The 18,059-nt window shown below is 39.1% G+C and overlaps 1 protein-coding gene across 1 annotated transcript; it reads right to left on the bottom strand.

The window, feature by feature from the left end:
- Window positions 1–5,048: 5,048 nt before the first annotated feature.
- CD180 (CD180 molecule) lies at window positions 5,049–16,073 on the bottom strand. The gene is made up of 3 exons (XM_063296744.1): window positions 15,926–16,073; window positions 8,457–8,623; window positions 5,049–7,287 (listed from the first exon to the last, which is right to left on the bottom strand). The coding sequence occupies exons 1-3, from the start codon at window positions 16,013–16,015 to the stop codon at window positions 5,562–5,564; spliced, it is 1,983 nt and encodes a 660-aa protein (XP_063152814.1). The 5' UTR covers window positions 16,016–16,073; the 3' UTR covers window positions 5,049–5,561.
- Between the last annotated feature and the right edge of the window lie 1,986 nt (window positions 16,074–18,059).

Genomic DNA, 18,059 nt, shown 5'->3' with positions numbered 1-18,059 from the left:
CTCCCAGAGTTCCTCAACCAGCCATGCTGGCTGGGGAATTCTGGGAGTTGAAGTCCACACATCTTTAAGTTGCCAAGTTTGAGAAATACTGATTTAAAAGAATGAACAAACTGCAGGTCTTTAATGCACAGTGATTGTCTTTATTCTCTGTTGGCATTAGGAAACAGAAGGAACTTGCGTTATCTTCTCACATTAAACTTGCTTTTTAGAGGACAGTTTTTGGGTAAAAGGAAATCTCCATGTGTTCCCTTTTCTTTATGGCATGCTAAGCATACTTGTCTTTATTCAATCATGTTAACTATGGTTGGTTTGGCCTTAATGGCATGATACTTACGTAGAAGCATATTCCATAAGACCGCATTTCATCTTTGCTATCATGATAGGTAAATTTGAGCATTTAGTGATTCAGTTTTCTTTGCTATTTTATGACAAAAGTGGTAAAGGGATGCATTTTCCATCATTGTATCTAGATAATATATTCAGTACCTGATAACATTTATATACTTAGCTGGGGCCTTACGTTGTAGATTAAGCTTGCTGTTCTTTGCAAGTGATGCTAGGATTCACATTCTGGTTGAAGTATATTAAGTAGCTGTAAACATTTCATAGTATAATATTTATTTGTATAGAAAAGAAGTAAACTTAATTTTTTTAAATAAAACATTTTTAGATTAAAGGGGAGAACATGTTGGAGCTATTTGGGGCTAGAATGTGAGCATTTTTTTTTTTAGTTTTCCTAAGCCTTACTTTAATTGCATGATTCATGAAATAAGTGTAAATTGATGAATTTGAAGAAAAAGCATTTGATTTGGTTAGAAACTTAGAAGCATCAAAGATTATGATAGACAAGAATGCTAAACTGAGAAGAGAATTCATTAAATTTTCTTACTTTTTATATAACCTTACAGAAGTTCATTTAATGTTGAGCCTCCTCCAGGGCATTTTCCTGTTTCCTAACTACAGTCAACCAAGCATAACCTAATTATTAACTGTTTATAAGATCTTTACAAGTGTGCTAAATGCATTTCCCCGGGGAAGAGATAAGCCAGGTGGGATTTGTTCATATTTATAAGCCTCAGAAAATAAAATCAGCAGCAATCTCTAAATGTCCATGAAGTGGTAGTATGTTCATTTCCCACTCATGAATTATTTAAAACAAGCAGAGAGGGAAAAATACTCTTCAAATATTCTACCATTTATAGTCTGAATCTGTGCTTTGGGAATAAAACTGAACGCAGATGCACCCCCAAATCAAAATGTTTCTTTCTGGGAGGTATTTCATAGTTTACAGCTACTTATATTGAGGGAAAAACCCTTTCACTTTTTTTCTTTAAAGCACATCTAGCTATCTTGTTTACAAATGTATCTTTTTAATGTATATTTTGTATATAGTGTGTTATCACTTTTGCCAAATATTTCCCCTCATTTTGAAAATACGGTAGCACCTCAGCTTGCATTCATATAATTCCTTGTTTGTTAATGTTTACCTTAAAGTGAACTGTTAGAGGTCCTCTGAATTGTGTATTACTTGTCAGTCTTTGTGTGGCTGTATATTATAATGTCCATTTGTAGTATCTCCTACTGTTAGTTATCAAATTATATAAAAATGGTTAGGATTTCTGCAATAATGTGTTTGCAGTCTTTTTTTCTTTAAGAGATCCAACAGTTGTTACAAAAATTGCCTATTAAATGCAAATATTTATACTTGGACAGTTGGAGGACATTGAAATAAAAAAGGGCATGAAAGAAAACTGGGTTTGTTTCTTGAACTGGCTTTCTTGAATTCTAAATATTTAAATATTGAATTTAAATATCCAAGATTTAATAGAATGAAGAATTGCAGCAAATGTTTTTTGTTACATTGATAAATGCAGTGGGCACCAGAGCTCCATGTGACTTATGTGGAATGGGCTATAAGGAATGGAAAGAGTTTGATAACATTCTGTGGCTTCAAAACAAACAATACGGTTTGTTCTTCAGTGAAATATGAAAGAGTGGCAGAAGAAAGGAAATTGATCATGCACTGAGTGGGTTGTAAATTGAGAAGAATAAAAATGAAAAGGGTAAATCCATTTGGCAAGATAGAAGAAAGAGGAAGGAACAGCAACATTTCCAATAAACTTGAAATCACATATGTGAGAACTTCGTCAACCAAAATATAATGTTTTTCAGCATACGAAGAATTTAATTACTTGATTTACAACCATATAAGTTATATGCTCACTTTTGTCCAATGAGCTGTGTAAAGATGTAGAAGTTTCAGTACATCCATTCTGACTCATGAGATTCTCTGGAACTGAGATAGTGTTACAGGTACGTGAAGAAAAGTGAGAATTTTTTTATTTCATGATTTGTGACCATGGAATAGATAATAATAAAGTACAAGATTCTTGGAAAGAATAGCAGGCATTACCCAAGTGGAAGCTATCTGGTTTTCAAATAATTCAGTTCCCTGGCTTATGGATTCTTAGCACATTGTAGACATTAGAACATAAAGTAGGTTTCCATGAGAAATGTGTTACATATCGCAGAGGAAAAGAAAGGTGTATTCCACTGGCATCTAATTATTCAGAAAAATCTTGGAAGAAACTATTTCCAAGTAACTGGACACTAAGTCTGCAAGTATTAATAGCATTTTATGGGAGATTATTTTAGGTCTCTATATTAGTGGGCCACAAACTTGTTTTCCATCACTGAGCTCTCCATCACTGAGGAAAGATTAGAGCAATTAATGCACCAATAAGGTATCATGATCATTCTGATCCAGGGTTTCTCAACCAGGGTTCCACGATAGGTCATAGGGGTTCCCTGGGAGATCACGATTTATTAAAAAAATTATTCAAAATTCAGGCAACTTCACATTAAACAGGTAGGTTTCACTATTTTTAGTTTAAGAACACTGGTAATGCATATATACAGGCCTACACATGAAACAAATACAATAATTTTGTAACTTTTGACCTATATTTGATCCTGAATGTGCAGGGGTTCCCCGAGGCCTTAAAAATATTTCAAGGGTTCCTCCAGGGTCGAAAGGTTGAGAAAGGCTGCTCTGAACAAATGATCATGTAGTAAAATATATGAGTGGATGGAAAGATGGAATGATATGATTGCATGTTCACCATATCTCAAGATGTATGGGTAAAATGAACATTGACAAAGTGTGGCCGAGTCAGTAGGCCCATCAAATGTACCAGCAATTGATGTATCTAAAGAAAAATGACTTCACTTGAACATGCTGATAAATTGTGCTCATCACAAAGTATTTGTGATTTATTAAAAACAACTCTGTTTTATTTCCCCATATAATACTCCAAATAGTACAGTTTACCACTTTAAAATGTTTCCATTAAAGATTGGTCAGTTAATAACAATGTTTCTGTAATTAACACAGTGCCTGCATTTTTTTCTTTAAAGCCAAGAAGTATTATTTTGAATTAGAACATTTTGATGAAAATGCCACACAGTTTACAATATATGGAATTTCATATTTTAATATTACTAGATTATATTGCCTTATAAATTAATCAACAGTAGGCTGTGCTTTTCTTTGTTGTATGGAATATTTGGGTTTGTGTGCTTAGCAAATGTAGCAATTCTATATAAATTAATAAATATTCTTGGTTCTTCGTTACATATCAGTAAGGATTTTTGTCATTTTCCAGTAAGGCATTTCCCATGAAATCTACATTAGCTTTTAAAGATACAATTGATGTGCAGTGTGTCAATTCAGATTTGAATTGCAGAAATATGCATAGAAACAAAACCCCCAATCTTTCCCCACTACTTTATAATTTTCCAGTCAAAAATTAATCAGTTCTGGCTTGGCCTATATAATAGCCTATGTGATAAATTTAGGTTAATTTATAAACATAAGTGATAATGGTTATATCTTTCTCTCACCCACACAGTGTACCACAGCACAAAAAAAGCGATCAATAAGGTAAAGTCTCCCTCAAACTACAGAAAGCCTATATATGCAAGTATTGACTCACATGGGATTTTTCTTACAAATATCCATGCCTAATGCAGAGAAAATGAATGGATACATGGTTGAGAATACACGTAAACTTGGAGGACAGTATAGTATGGTGTGCCCACAACCATAATCTCCCTCTAAAGGGAGATCATATAAAAATTATCCAACAGAAAATAGACATTTAAAAATGTACATACAGCTAGAAGATTTACGTTAAAACATTTTGCTTTTTTCCCCTTGAATCATTTCTAAGATACTGATTTCTGCTCTTAAACCTTGGGGAAAACGCAAGTGTGCATCTGTTATTTTGTAAGTATGCAAAGCTAGTAGGCTTGGCTATATTGGTAAAACATATTTGAGCTATGTCTATGAATTTCAACAATTCAGCATATGCTGTCTGGGGAATTCTGGGAGTTGAAGTCCACACATCTTAAAGTTGCCAAGCTTGAGGAACACTGACCTACAGAAATGAGCCAAGACCAAGCAACCTGACTATGCTTCTCTAATATTTAAGTTCACACAGAATAATAAATCATAATCAACTAAAAAAAATACAATGGCCAATATCATTTTGGTTATAGGATGTGGAAAGGAAGGACAGAGCTGTAGGCTTAGTCACTGAACGCTGTATGCTTTAGAATTACAGATAGAATATGTTTACATTTTGTGAAGTGTAATAGAAAGTATAAGGTGTGCTTAGTATTCTTTTAAAAGGAAAAACAACCATAAAGCCACCACTGTAGGGTTTTTTTTGTTGGGACGCGGTGGCGCTGCGGGTTAAACCGCTGAGCTGTCGATCGGAAGGTCGGCGGTTCGAAACCGCGCGGCGGGGTGAGCTCCCGTTGCTCGTCCCAGCTTCTGCACACCAAGCAGTTCGAAAACATGCAAATGTGAGTAGATTAATTGGTACCGCTTCGGCGGGAAGGTAACGGCGTTTCGTGAGTCATGCTGGCCACATGACCCGGAAGTGTCCTATGGACAACGCCGGCTCCAAGGCTTTGAAACGGAGATGAGCACCGCCCCCTAGAGTCGGACACGACTGGACTTTACGTCAAGGGAAACCTTTACCTTTACTATGTTTATTCTGGTATGTTAAATATTGGTATTAAACCATACTGTACAAAGCGTTTTTGGGAAATGACTAATTCATATTAATTGTAATATTTAAAATAGGCTTCTTTTCCTTCAGAGGAAAAGTGAGGACTGTGAGGGTACGCAATCTTCATATTTTGACCTCATTAAATCAATTGGGAAGTTGAGTTTGCTCCTGCTTTCTACAGTATTACATTAATATCTTCTTCACCTATCTGCCACACCAATGAGAGCTTAGGGGTGTCCTGTTATCACCTGATACACTGAGAGAATAAAATTAGAAATGCAACATTTGGAAAATGCAATACTAAACAACACACACTTCTTTCCCTTTCTTGCAGTCATTTTATTCTCAAATCTATGTTCTCAGGATTAATTGATGCAATATTGATAGAAAAACAGCCCTTGATGTTAGAAAATGCCTTTCTTTAATAAATACTTTCCTACAATTTTTTTAAAAATTCCTACATACTTGCTTTCTCTCAAAAGCTTATATGTGCTCATATTTTTGCTTTAAAAAATAAATGATCAAAATGAAGGTCACCACAATTACTATTACCACAATAAGCATAATCAATGCTATTTGTGCAGTGCTATACCCACAGGACAGATTTATAGAGAAGAGCTTAGTACCTGCTAGTGATTTGGGCTCAGAGCACACAGTCTCTTCAGAATCTTCAATTTTATCTATATTTTGCTTGTACCAAGTTAATAATCCAATATTAGAACAGGTGCATTCCAATGGATTGTAGCTTAAATTGATTATACTCTGGCCAGATAGGCTAGTCAACAAATCATGTGGGATAATATGGATCCTATTATTGGCAAAATTGAGATAAATGTTCCTGAGATTGGAAAACACATCTGAACTGAATGCAATAAGATTGTTATGGTTCAGATCCACATGCTTTAACTTTCTGAGGGCAGAAAATGCTTTAGCTTCTATAGACAACAATTGGCAGGAAGCTAAAGTTAACACCTCTAGATTGGGTGCTTTCTGAAAAAAGTTGTCACTGAAAATGGTGCCAGATTCAAAGCTATTTCCATTCATATTCAAGACAAGAAGGCTGTTTAGATCTTGCAAAATATTCTGCTTGCTTGTATCAATATGAGAGAAAGAAAGGTTCAGGATCTGCAAAGAACGCAGATTGTGGAATGGACCTTGAGAATTATTGGTGATGATGTGTGTGAAAGCGAGATCAAGAACTTTCAGGTTAGAACATTCATTAAATGCTGTGTTGTAGAACGAAAGTTTTTGATTGTGGCTTAAGTTGAGGTGTTGCAAGCCATTCAGACCACGAAGTTGGTTGCTGCAGCAGTCTAAGCTTTCTATATGACTCCTGCTCAAATCAAGGTGTTGAAGCTTTGACAAGGATTCCAAACATCCAGAACCCAAGTCCATGGCCTCATGATTTTCTTGGATATAGAGATGGGTAAGGGAAGGAAAAGCAGAAGAGTGGATGTTGCAAAGACTCAAAAAGCTATTCTGGTTGAGATTTAATTCTTTCAGCAAATTCATCTGAGGAAGGCTCAGTAGCTCAGAAAGGGAGGTGTGGGTCAAGTCCAATCTTTTGAGTTTGGACAAACATCGGAAAGTGTCACCAGAAAGTTCTAGGAAGGTGCGATACTGTAGAGTGAGATAGTCTACAGAGATGTTGCAGATGCCCTGCAATGTGCTGTGTTGAATGGGAGAGTTGTCTGCACCCAAAAAAGTGCCGAGCCAGAGGACAACAGTGCTGATACCTTGCAGTCCTTCCAAGATCGCTGAAATATTAATACAACTGCCAAAGTCCAAACTGTAAACAGAAAATGAAGTAAAAGCCTTGGGCTCAATGTGCATAATCTTGTTGCCCCTAAGATTGAGAGTCAGATTGTTAGCTTGTTTTAATGCCTTTATGTCTCTGGTTGATATTGTTTGTATAATATTCATCTGTAAATCCAAGTATTTGAGCTTTCTAGTTGGAAAATCTGGTGGCAGCTCCAGTGATTGGATAAAGTTGCTTCCTAGTAACAGTGTTTCTATGTTATGAAGGTCCTGCATTGGGATAAATGTCAATTTAGTGATCCCTGTTTGGGTTAGATCAAGATGCTTCAGACACTGAGGACCTGTAAACGCTGTTGTGGCCAGAAAGAGAAGATTATTTCCAGTAAAGATGATGGTCTCCAGGTAGATATTGCTTTCGAAGGTGCCTTCATACACCCAATTAATCTGACACCTTTCAAAACAAAACAAAATTCGGTATTAAAAACACAGCAGCAACTGTGGATATAATTGAAATAGATGTCCTATTTTTGTTTCAGCATTTTGAGATGCAGGTCATTAGGTAACTAGGCAGTAAAATGAAGTATTTAATTTTTCAATCAATTTAGAGGACAAATCAACATTAACAGATTTTAGATGGTCAGCAAACCACATCATGATATATCTGTTTAAACAAGACAAATATCTACCAATTACAGGTTCAAAAGGAGTGTTACAAGCTTGCAAACCCTGGTTAAAAATTATTCAAATTCGTTTTCTTGGATAAATCCTTGAAAAGTGCTGTTGGAAATAAAATTTCCACATGTAAGTACAGGACAAGTTCTGGTAACATTTTAAAGCTGATGACAAATATCAAGAAACAAGCTGCTATGTTGACAAATATACATATATGTACACATATTTAGGCAATGCCTTTATTACAAAACTGCTGCAAGTTTTTTCATTTTCTAGCATTCTAATTCTTGAACATTATTGCAACTATTTATTGAGGCTTTTAGAAGTGCATCCACAACTGCAATATATGTGAAAAACTGAGAGCATAAAAAGAGATATGGGAAAAAAACTGAATAGCATAGTGTTGGAATAGGTCCCAGCAGACTTGAGTTCAATTCCACATTTAGCCATGATGGTTCACTGAGAAATTTTCACTCAGTAATTTTCTCTCAGCTTGGTCTACCTCACAGGGTTATTGTGAAGATAAAACGATGGGGGAGAATAGTTATGTGAACCATGTTGAGTTTTTGAAGGGAAGATAGAATATAAGTCTGTCTCTCATAGTGTCTGCCCATCCTGTGTGCTCCAACAGAGTTGGCTTGCTTCAGGTCCTGTCAATTAAGTACTGTTATCTAGCAGGACCCAGGAGTGGGCCTTCTCTGCTGCAGCATCTGTCCACTGCAACAACATCCCACAAGAGGTTCATATGCCCACCTTGCCTGCTTTCAAGCTATTCTTTAAAACTGTTTTTTCTAAGTCTTGACTTAGAGTGTTTGAGTGAACCCCTTTAAGCTTGGGGTGATGTAGAAGGATGTCATGTTCTTTTTATATAATGCTGTTTCTTTTAACTTTGTGAAGCTGCCCAGGATCATTCTGGAACTGGGCAGCATAGAAATTCAACCAACCAACCTTGTTAAGTCCAAATGCACCAGGGCCTTCAGCTTGCTGAATGTTGAGTGTTGGAGAGAATATAAGAAGTTAAAGCTGAAATCAAGGACTTCGGTCGTGAAAGGCAGTTGTTCTGGAAGCTCGCTCAGTCCTAAACCTTCACAACTGTAGCTTCTGTTAGTAAAAAGCTGTAAAAATTATACATCAAGTTATATATCTGCAGCATATTAATACATGCAAATGTATTATGTGTATCTCTCCAGTTTTATGTTTTTAATAAAACCATTGTATTTTAAATAAATAATATGATCTAGCTAAATAGGCCAACAGAACAAATCTAAAAGCATCTAAAACTCTAACCCACCCACCTACCCCTTTTTTTTTCATCTCTAAGTGAATTAGGTACAAACCAGAGCTATCATTAGAAATGACACTACCTAGGAATCTGATATAAATTGTCATCAACTCTGTCGAGGGAGGGCAAATTTTAAAGGTTACACCACCGGAATGAATAAAAAAGATCACAGAATGACATTTTGTTTCTCTATTTAGCATTTGTTTTAGAAATTAATTTAGTGCTAAAGGTTTTTTTCTCAGTTATTGACACTCCACTATTAGTCCATTTTAGCTAAGGAGAATAATGGCAGGTCGAAATCTGGTGGGTGATACTAACCTAATAAAAATGACTAAAATCTCTATAATCTGCCATTTGTCTGTTGCTGCTGCCATACAATGGACAAATTTTAAAAAGGTAATTAGAAAAGACCATCAGTATTACGAGAACCAACAACCAAATGAATGATATTGAAAGTTCATTATTTCATATGCTGTTATGACACATAGCTAATAGGAGTTTTTGATAGTGTCCTATATTAGTGTACAATGAAGAGCTCAATGAAGAGAAATAGTAATCTCATATATAGGCTTTATACTAATTTTTAATGCATTGTGATAAATATTAATTTAGTGAATCTTGTTTGGGTTAGAGCAAGATGCTTCAGACACTGAGGACCTGTAACCACTGTTGTGGCCAGAAAGGAAGTTCATAGTAAGTTGGCAGTTCAATGAAATTGTAATGATTGCCCTAGCCCCAAATACTCAGACTCACAAGAGGCGGCTAAATGAAATCTGATTTATTAAGGGACCACAGACAAATACAGAGAAAGCTGAGAATGAGCAAAAGCGCGCCAAATACAAACTAAATACCCTCGCTTCAAACCCAATCCCGCCCCTCGCCCCACCATAGCAACCACCCCCTCCCAGGTGTTGGCAACCGTCACACATCGGCCTGGGAAAGTAACCTTGAAGACATGTCATAACCCAAACATACATTCCTGCAGAACAGCAAGGAGATTACAGCCTGGCACGGCTGAAATTCCCCTCCCCGCAAATGACAGACACGGAACAGGAGAGTGACATGTGAAACGTTACGATGTATTCAAACCATTGGAACGATGAACATGACATATCGCCCCCCTTAAAGAAACTAAACTAAGCAGCAAGTTCATGCGGCTAGGCAGAATAAAGACGGGCTAAGTGATTTTACAGTGTGGGACACGCATCAGCACCTATACATAGGAAGACACGCATCAAAGAATCCACATGTGAAACGTTCCCATTCATCTCTACACAAGATCTAAGCATTGGCATGAAAATTTTCACGATGCAGATATTAGCATTGAACATTGCGATCATGACAAAACGCAAGGAACAGGTTACAGTGGTTAAACAGCATATAAATGCAAAAGGCTAAACAGCATGAGAATGCTAAAGCAAACCACAGAGCCCCGCCCCTCCACTCAGTCCGGAGGGACATGCTTCCAGCAAACAAAGCCCTGAAACCCACCCCTATCTCGCCCGAAACCCAGGATTTCTCGCTGATCGCCAGCCTCGCTCGGTGGGTCCACCTCCTCCGCCCTCAGTGCGATGAATGCGTCGCCTTCTTCCTCGGGCCCCAAGGCGGGCTGTCTCACCTCGGCCTCTCCGCTGCATCCCGCCCGACCGCCGCCGCTCTCCACGCAGCCCAGGTCCCTCGAGGCCGCACCCTTCTTGGCGCTGACACAGGCAGGAACGATGGCTCTCTCCTGCCGCGCTTGCATCCCGTGGAGCAGCGCCATCTCCAGCCACAGGAAGTTCCTCATCCAGTCCCGCTGCGCCTCCGAGCGCTCGCACCGCAGCTCGGCTTCGGTCAGCAGGAACACCCACCACTCCAACGAAAATGCCGATGTGCCGCCCTCCTTCGCCGGAACCATGCAGCCACGCCGCGTCCCAGCCTGGGCCATCAAGGATGCCAGCCACTCCGGGGACCACACCGGGGCGCCGCTCTCCACCTCCAAACCCATCCCCGACTCCGGAACATCGCTACCGGCCACCGCGCTGAGGTCGCTCCCCCGCGACTCTGCCCGTTGCGGCCTGACCCGCCGATCAGCGAATTCCACCTCCGGAAACGTGGGGTATTGGGGTCTCCAGGTGGCATGAGCTAGCCCCGACCGAGCTTCCGCCATGCCGTCCCCGCTGGAGCGCTGTTGCGCCCCGATTCGTCCATCCATTGTTAAAGTCATCGCTAGCTCTCCCCTTCACCAAAGGCTTGGATGGGGGCTAGCGGAAAATTTCATTATGATTCTCAGCTTTATGTAATGATTGCCCTAGCCCCAAATACTCAGACTCACAAGAGGCGGCTAAATGAAATCTGATTTATTAAGGGACCACAGACAAATACAGAGAAAGCTGAGAATGAGCAAAAGCGCGCCAAATACAAACTAAATACCCTCGCTTCAAACCCAATCCCGCCCCTCGCCCCACCATAGCAACCACCCCCTCCCAGGTGTTGGCAACCGTCACACATCGGCCTGGGAAAGTAACCTTGAAGACATGTCATAACCCAAACATACATTCCTGCAGAACAGCAAGGAGATTACAGCCTGGCACGGCTGAAATTCCCCTCCCCGCAAATGACAGACACGGAACAGGAGAGTGACATGTGAAACGTTACGATGTATTCAAACCATTGGAACGATGAACATGACAGAAATGATCAAAAAGCTATGTCTGATTACAACCTGTGCATGACCTTGAAAACATTTCTTAAAATATTTCAGCTGGAGATGGGATTCCCTGCTATGCTGCACAAATAAATAACTATGTAAGTAAAACACACTGCATTCAATTCTAGTGTGAATTTCTCAAAACCTTGGAGAAAAGGTTGCTAAATACAATATCACAGTTTAACACTTCCTGGATCGGGAGTCCCTCTGAATGGTCACTTGTGCCCTGGTCACCTCCCGTATAGACTACTGTAATGCGCTCTACATGGGGCTACCCTTAAAGAGTATCCAGAAGCTTCAGCTGGTCCAGAATGTGGCTGTGTGAGCAGTCTTGGGTGCCCCAAGGAGGGCACATATAACACCATTGCTGCACAAGCTGCATTGGGTGCTGGTTTGCTTCCGGGTCCAATTCAAGGTGTTGGCTATCACCTTTAAAGCCCTACATGGCATGGGGCCAGGTTACCTGAGGGACCGTCTCACCCCCACTACAGTGACCCATCCCCCCAGTCAGGCAGAGAGGGCATGCTACAGACCCTGTCCATGAGGGATTGCCGATTGGCAGGGTCCAGGAGGATGCCCTTCTCTGCCTTGGCACCCACCCTGTGGAACAGCTTAACCCCAGAGGTAAGACAGGCCCCCACTCTCCCGGCCTTCTGGAAGGGGGTGAAGACATGGCTATGCCACCTTGCTTGGGATGTGAGGGGGGATAGCCATTCATGGGGGTGACTAGTACTGTGATCATGCCAAGTATAAGATCGTATTGCCATCTTGAATTTTATATCTTGTATTTTTATATTTTTATTGGTATTTATGTATATTTATATTTGTATCAATTTTATATTGTACTGTTTTTATTGATTGTTATTTTATTTTATTGTAAACTGCCCAGAGTCCCTCTTTTGGGGGATATGAGCAGTAACCAAATTTGAATCATCATCATCATCATCATCATCATCATCATCATCATCATCTGTAAGCCACCCAGAGTTGTTGAATATGAGATCGGTGGCAGAGAAATTTGATAAATAAACAAACAAACAAACACAATTTTCTTCAGCTGGGATATAATTTTTCCTGTCAGGAAGAGAACAATTAGAAACATCAGTAGAAAGTGGACAGAAAAATCATGTAACCAAAGATACTTATTTCTATAAAGCATTTTTAGTATCAATTTCTTTCCATTCAAAACACCTTACCTAGATACTACAGACCAACGTGATATACTACAAATAAGTACTACTGTTTTAGATAGTTCCTGGAAAATTAGAATCCTGTGGAAAATGACAAGGTAAGGAAATCCTGAATTCTCCAGCAAATACATTTGCCGGGTCTCTCCCCCTCAAAGTCTGCTCTCACCGAAAGTTGCAAATTCACTAGCCCGTCACACAGGTCTGGTGGACAGGAGGTGGGATGAAAGAATTCATGATGGAAGGATGGACTGAGCCAATGATCGCTGGGTCAGAAAGAGCCTTTCTTGCTTACCTTCTCTGAAGGTGGTAGCTGATCTTCCTTCCTACTGTTTCCAGTGCTTCAGGGTCCCTATTATTTTTTCCCCTCTGGGCATTTTTTTCTCAAAATTATTCACTCAAGACTACTTTTTGAGTTGTGGAGGAAATATAATAGATCGCATTCATTCATCCGTATATGTAAGAAAATTAACTTGCAGACAAAAATGATGAAATCACTCTAAAAATTTCCTATCTAGATGTCAATGTTTTGCAGCTGCTTTTTAAAAAAAAAACTCAGGAAAATATTTGAATTACTGAGGTTACAATCTTAGAGCAAATCACACTGATTTCAGAATATTGTACATATCAACAATTGGTGTCCATAACATTCTTTTTGAAAGATAGGGGTTTGTATGGGGAGACAGATCTTCCCACCTAGCTACTTCAGTTAGATATGCTATATGACCCACATCAACCAAACTCTTTTGCTGTGACTAACTTTTCAGAAAGAAAATTCCCCAGATAAAACCCCAAGAGCACTTTGCTTTTGAATGGGAAAAGGTATTGTACTTAATGTGTTAAAAAGAAATCATCTCAGGATACTTCATAGCGGGGAAAAGCTGGAGAATGGGTCCTTATGACCTATGGGAACAACCAGTACTTTCTGGAATATTACCAAATGTACTCTAGCATAAACTGAGGACACCCAGGAGCTTAGGACAATGTTCTGGCATTACTGAAGGAAGAGTGGCAGGATTGCCAGCCTATAATTCCTTTTGGGTTTTTTACTTGAAGTTTTCTATGTGTGTGTGAAAGCCAAACTGCTGAAAATAGATGGAAAATTGCATCACATTTAGGTGACTTGTTGCCTGGTTTGGTTGGTTAGAGACTGCAAAAAAAAAAAAAAAGGCTTTGGGTGCCGTATGTAATGTGTAGGTTGCCTGCAAACTAAATTAGAAAATGTATGAGAAAATATAAATGCAAATCGATATGGAAAAAGAAAAAAAATGCAATATACTTGCTTTGAAGCTAAAGGAATAAAAATGCTTCAAAAACAGGCTCTTTTTGAGATGGAGCTGTTCAAAGAACATTCTAGTTAGGCTCGACCCTCTTTTTATTTTCTGGTTAATTGGAATTTGGGGTTTTGGTTTTGTTTTATTTTGATTTTTATATATTAATTTTTATCATAGATGTTATTTTAATTCTGCTTAAGTTATATAAACTGCTGAGAGCTTATTTGGACTGCAGCAGGATATAAACAAAGAAACAAAGAAACAGACCAACATGTCTTCCATATTGCCATGTTGGGAGTTATAGCACAAGAAATCTGGAAGATACCAGATTGTCTGTTCCTGGCCCTGGATTTTGGTCTTTGCATCTAGACCAGGTGGGAGCACTGAATCGTAGTCCAAAATAGCCCCCAGTAACTGCTAATCATTTTCTAAATTCAGACAATTATTGCAGGAGCATTCAAAGCAACAATCACTAGCTTCAGATGGTGGGTACAACTGGACTATCAAAGCCCTGCTCTTTCTTTACATGAATGTAATCCATGCAACACATGGCAAAAGGGTGCGAGGCTTTGATCACCCATTTTGAAGCTAGTGACCCTCACCTCAGATGCTTCTGGAATTATAATCTAGTTTGATCCTCTACCAAAAGTCATTTCTGGGGCTGGTACTTGATTACCTTGCAACTCTTCCTTAATCTTTGTCAATTATCGGTGTTTTTAAAATCTGTACATTCAGGTTGTTGAAATGGAGGTTTATACAAAGCAAGGCTGAAAGTTGTATGACAAAAAAGTAGCAGCTATAAAAGATCAAATGAGTTTCATATTGAAAAAAAAATCCAGCAAAGCAGAATGAGAATAAATAAATTCATTACATCACCTGTTTCCTTTAAATCCAATCTAAACTTGAAATCTTACTAACACAGTTTACAGCCACTGTAGTAAATGATGATATGGATGTGCTACTACATGGATGTCATTTATCATAGAATATTGGAGTGTTTATCAAAATTGCCCCAGTAGGAAGCCAGTGGGTGGACTGAAACATGTACAACTTTCAGAGAAATACTACATTAGCACAAATCATACATGTGTCAAATCATTTTCTTTTTGCATCCTGGGATTTTTTTTTTGCACATATCAAGGAAGCAATCACTTGATCAGCTTAAGGAGCCAGAGGGAATCCTGGGCTGCTCGTCTTTTCCACAACAGCTGTAAAAGATGTCTGTGTTAGTGAGCCTAAGCGTGCCATGAGAAGCATCACACCCCAAGGTCTAGTTGTACAGAAATTAGGTGCATTTAAATTGCTTATAAAGCCAAGCACCTGTTCAGAAGCCCCTGGTGCACACGGATAAAAAGTGCCAGTGGTCTGTTTTCCTCCTAGCCCCTCTTAGTCCAGCAGCACTTGGCAAATGTCCCCTGCACATGCCAATTCCAAACAGTGCCTGAAAACTCCACATGGTGCCTTAAATAGCAGGTCTTCTCTCATCTCCAATCTCCCTCGGTCCTATTTGGTTTTAAGGTTTTTGGCCACAAATAGCGAAGCGATAGACCACCTTAACCTGCTTGCTTGCTTGTTTATTGCACGGAACTGCCTATGTGGGAATTTCTAAATGGCATCAGCTTCTAAGCAGGCATGTGATTGTACCTCAGGGTCTAATGTGTATCACTGTGAATCTGAAACTAATAAGATAGGATCACAACTAACTATAAGAATAGGTGCAAAGTCAGTCTGATTTTTTTTTTCCTTTTGGAAAAATGCATCTTTGGGGAGAAAAGCAAGTTTTCTTTCTGCGAGACAAGTCCAGCAAATGTGCTCCTAAGGCACTGCATTTATCTGTGTATTTTTCTGTTTCGCCCACTGCAGGACTTTCAGCCCTTCAGTGACCCAGTGTTAGCATGCAAGTATTCACTGCTCCAAAATTAATTATTGATTCTTTCTTGAAGCTGTTTTTCTCCCAATAGAAAGACAAATAAGTGATCACTCACCTCAGTGCACATCTGATTGAGGGGCCTGGAGACTTCATAGCTAAGACCTAAAAGCCCCATCAGAAGCCAGCAATATGTGCAGCAAGCCATTAAGAGTTTGATTAGATTCTCCACACACCTGTAATGGAAGACGGATGAAAAATAATTTTCTAGCATGGGGTTCAGAGAAGGCATTTTGAAACTGGTGATTCAAGAGAGGCCCATAGGAGTGCCTGAAAAGGACACTGTTTCCTCTTAATACCCAAGGGACTTTTATAAAGCAAGCTAGCTTTTTTCAGTTCCTCCTCCTCTTCCTCCTCCTCCTCCTCTTTTTCTTTTTGCCTCCCCTCCTAAATACTTGTAACATCCTTACCATAAGTTATTGGAAAAGTTCAGGACCATGTGAGAAACTTATTACATTTGCAGGTTGAAGGCCAATCTTGGGACATCTTCCATGTAGAGGAACATTCCAAGTATAAAATGGGTGCCCTTAAATAACTGAGTTCTGTGAGTGTGTCGTTTCCTGAAAATATCACTACCTTAATTCCTAAGAATTGGGTATGGATTTGTTTATGTAGTCTTGGAAGTCCCCCTGAGACTGTATCATCATCACCATCATCGTCATCATCATCATCAGCTGCTAGCAGGTGGGAGACAAACAGCTTAATAGAGGGAGCCAAACAAACCATTAAGAACTAAGTCTGCTCAGTGTGCATGTAACGCAGACCCAGGAAACATGAGAGAATAGGATGGAATGGAATACTATGGAATAAAATATGGTTTTCTGGCAAAGGTGTAAGTTCCTCTTATGAATCCCTTGATAATTTCTCCCATTTTCTTACCTGTTCAAATTATCTAGTCCAGAGACTCCACATATCAAGCTGTATTTGAGGAACAACAGATATGATTATTGTGCCAGAGAATGAAAGTGACAAGCTCCCTAATTTGTCCCTAACCCATTACTGTGTTTAAGGGAAATGTTTTTAGTATGTTTGGGGTGAAAAAATGAAGCTCCCAGTCTGGATCTGATTTATAAAGGGCTTTGTATCCATCTGCGTAGAGGAGTGTATTAAAGAAGAAGTTAAAATCTACAAAATTCTACCTTCTTCCATAAAGGAGAGAAGAGTCAGACAGTAGGCAGTTGTGGTTTTAATCTTTCATTTTCAAATTTTAAGTTAGAGATTAAATTTAAGAGTAGTAACAAGCAAGGAATACTTCACAATCTTCAGTCTTTACTGAGAAATTAGGCAGGAGGGAAGATACTGTCTGGTTGTAGCATCTCTGTATAGCACAGCTTTGTTTAGTGCATGGTTATGTGCTAAGTAGAGGTGTTTAGTCCTTCTGCCATGGGAAGAGATTGAATTGCAGGTGTCCTGTGCCCTTCCTTGGGTTCCCACAACACATCTGCCTGTGCACATGGTTCTGGGAAAGGCTCTCCATTTTGATGCTAGGCATTCTGATAGGTGAGATAGGAATGTGCATTCTTGAGCAAATACCACTTTCTGAATTCATCACATGTGTCATGAGTAAGGATGGCGAGCAGGGGGCTCCCACCCAGACTGTCAAGCGCATGCGTAGCACTGAGGAACTGTTCAGCCATTCAAAGAGACACAGATCGGGACCGCCTTAACCTTTGGGGTTTATATGGCTGGGTTTTCCCACGCTTCCTCAGTTTGTTAGGATTCTTGTTAAGTACTACTATTAAATATTAGAGACCAAGTCATTGTCTCAGTGTGTTTCCTGGTAATCAGGACACATGTGTAGTTGAATATCTAAACAATCTCCAGAATTCACCCTATACAATGTGATGCTGCAGAGAGGCTGGATTGTGTTTAACCATGACTTATTGCATAAAACAAATGGTTTGACTTCCACAAGATCCTAAGCTATATCACACAAATATACTGTTGGTTACAATGACCTGAGAACCCAATTTGATAAAATGGGGTCCAGGGACATGAATAACTTTTAGAAAGAAACCATTTATCTTCTCATTCCACCATTGGGATCTACCACCTATCCCAAAAGAAAAATTAATCATGAGTATGGATATTGATATATATATATATATATGGAACGTTTATAGTGGATTCATCAAATCATGCAGGAGTGAAGCAATTTCTGCCTACTTGTTCCTGTTTTTAACTTATGAAAA

Source organism: Candoia aspera, chromosome 2 (assembly GCF_035149785.1).
Source record: "Candoia aspera isolate rCanAsp1 chromosome 2, rCanAsp1.hap2, whole genome shotgun sequence".
Lineage (NCBI taxonomy): Eukaryota > Metazoa > Chordata > Lepidosauria > Squamata > Boidae > Candoia > Candoia aspera.
Note: the sequence above shows the minus strand (reverse complement) of the source record. Positions and strands in the feature narration are given on the sequence as shown.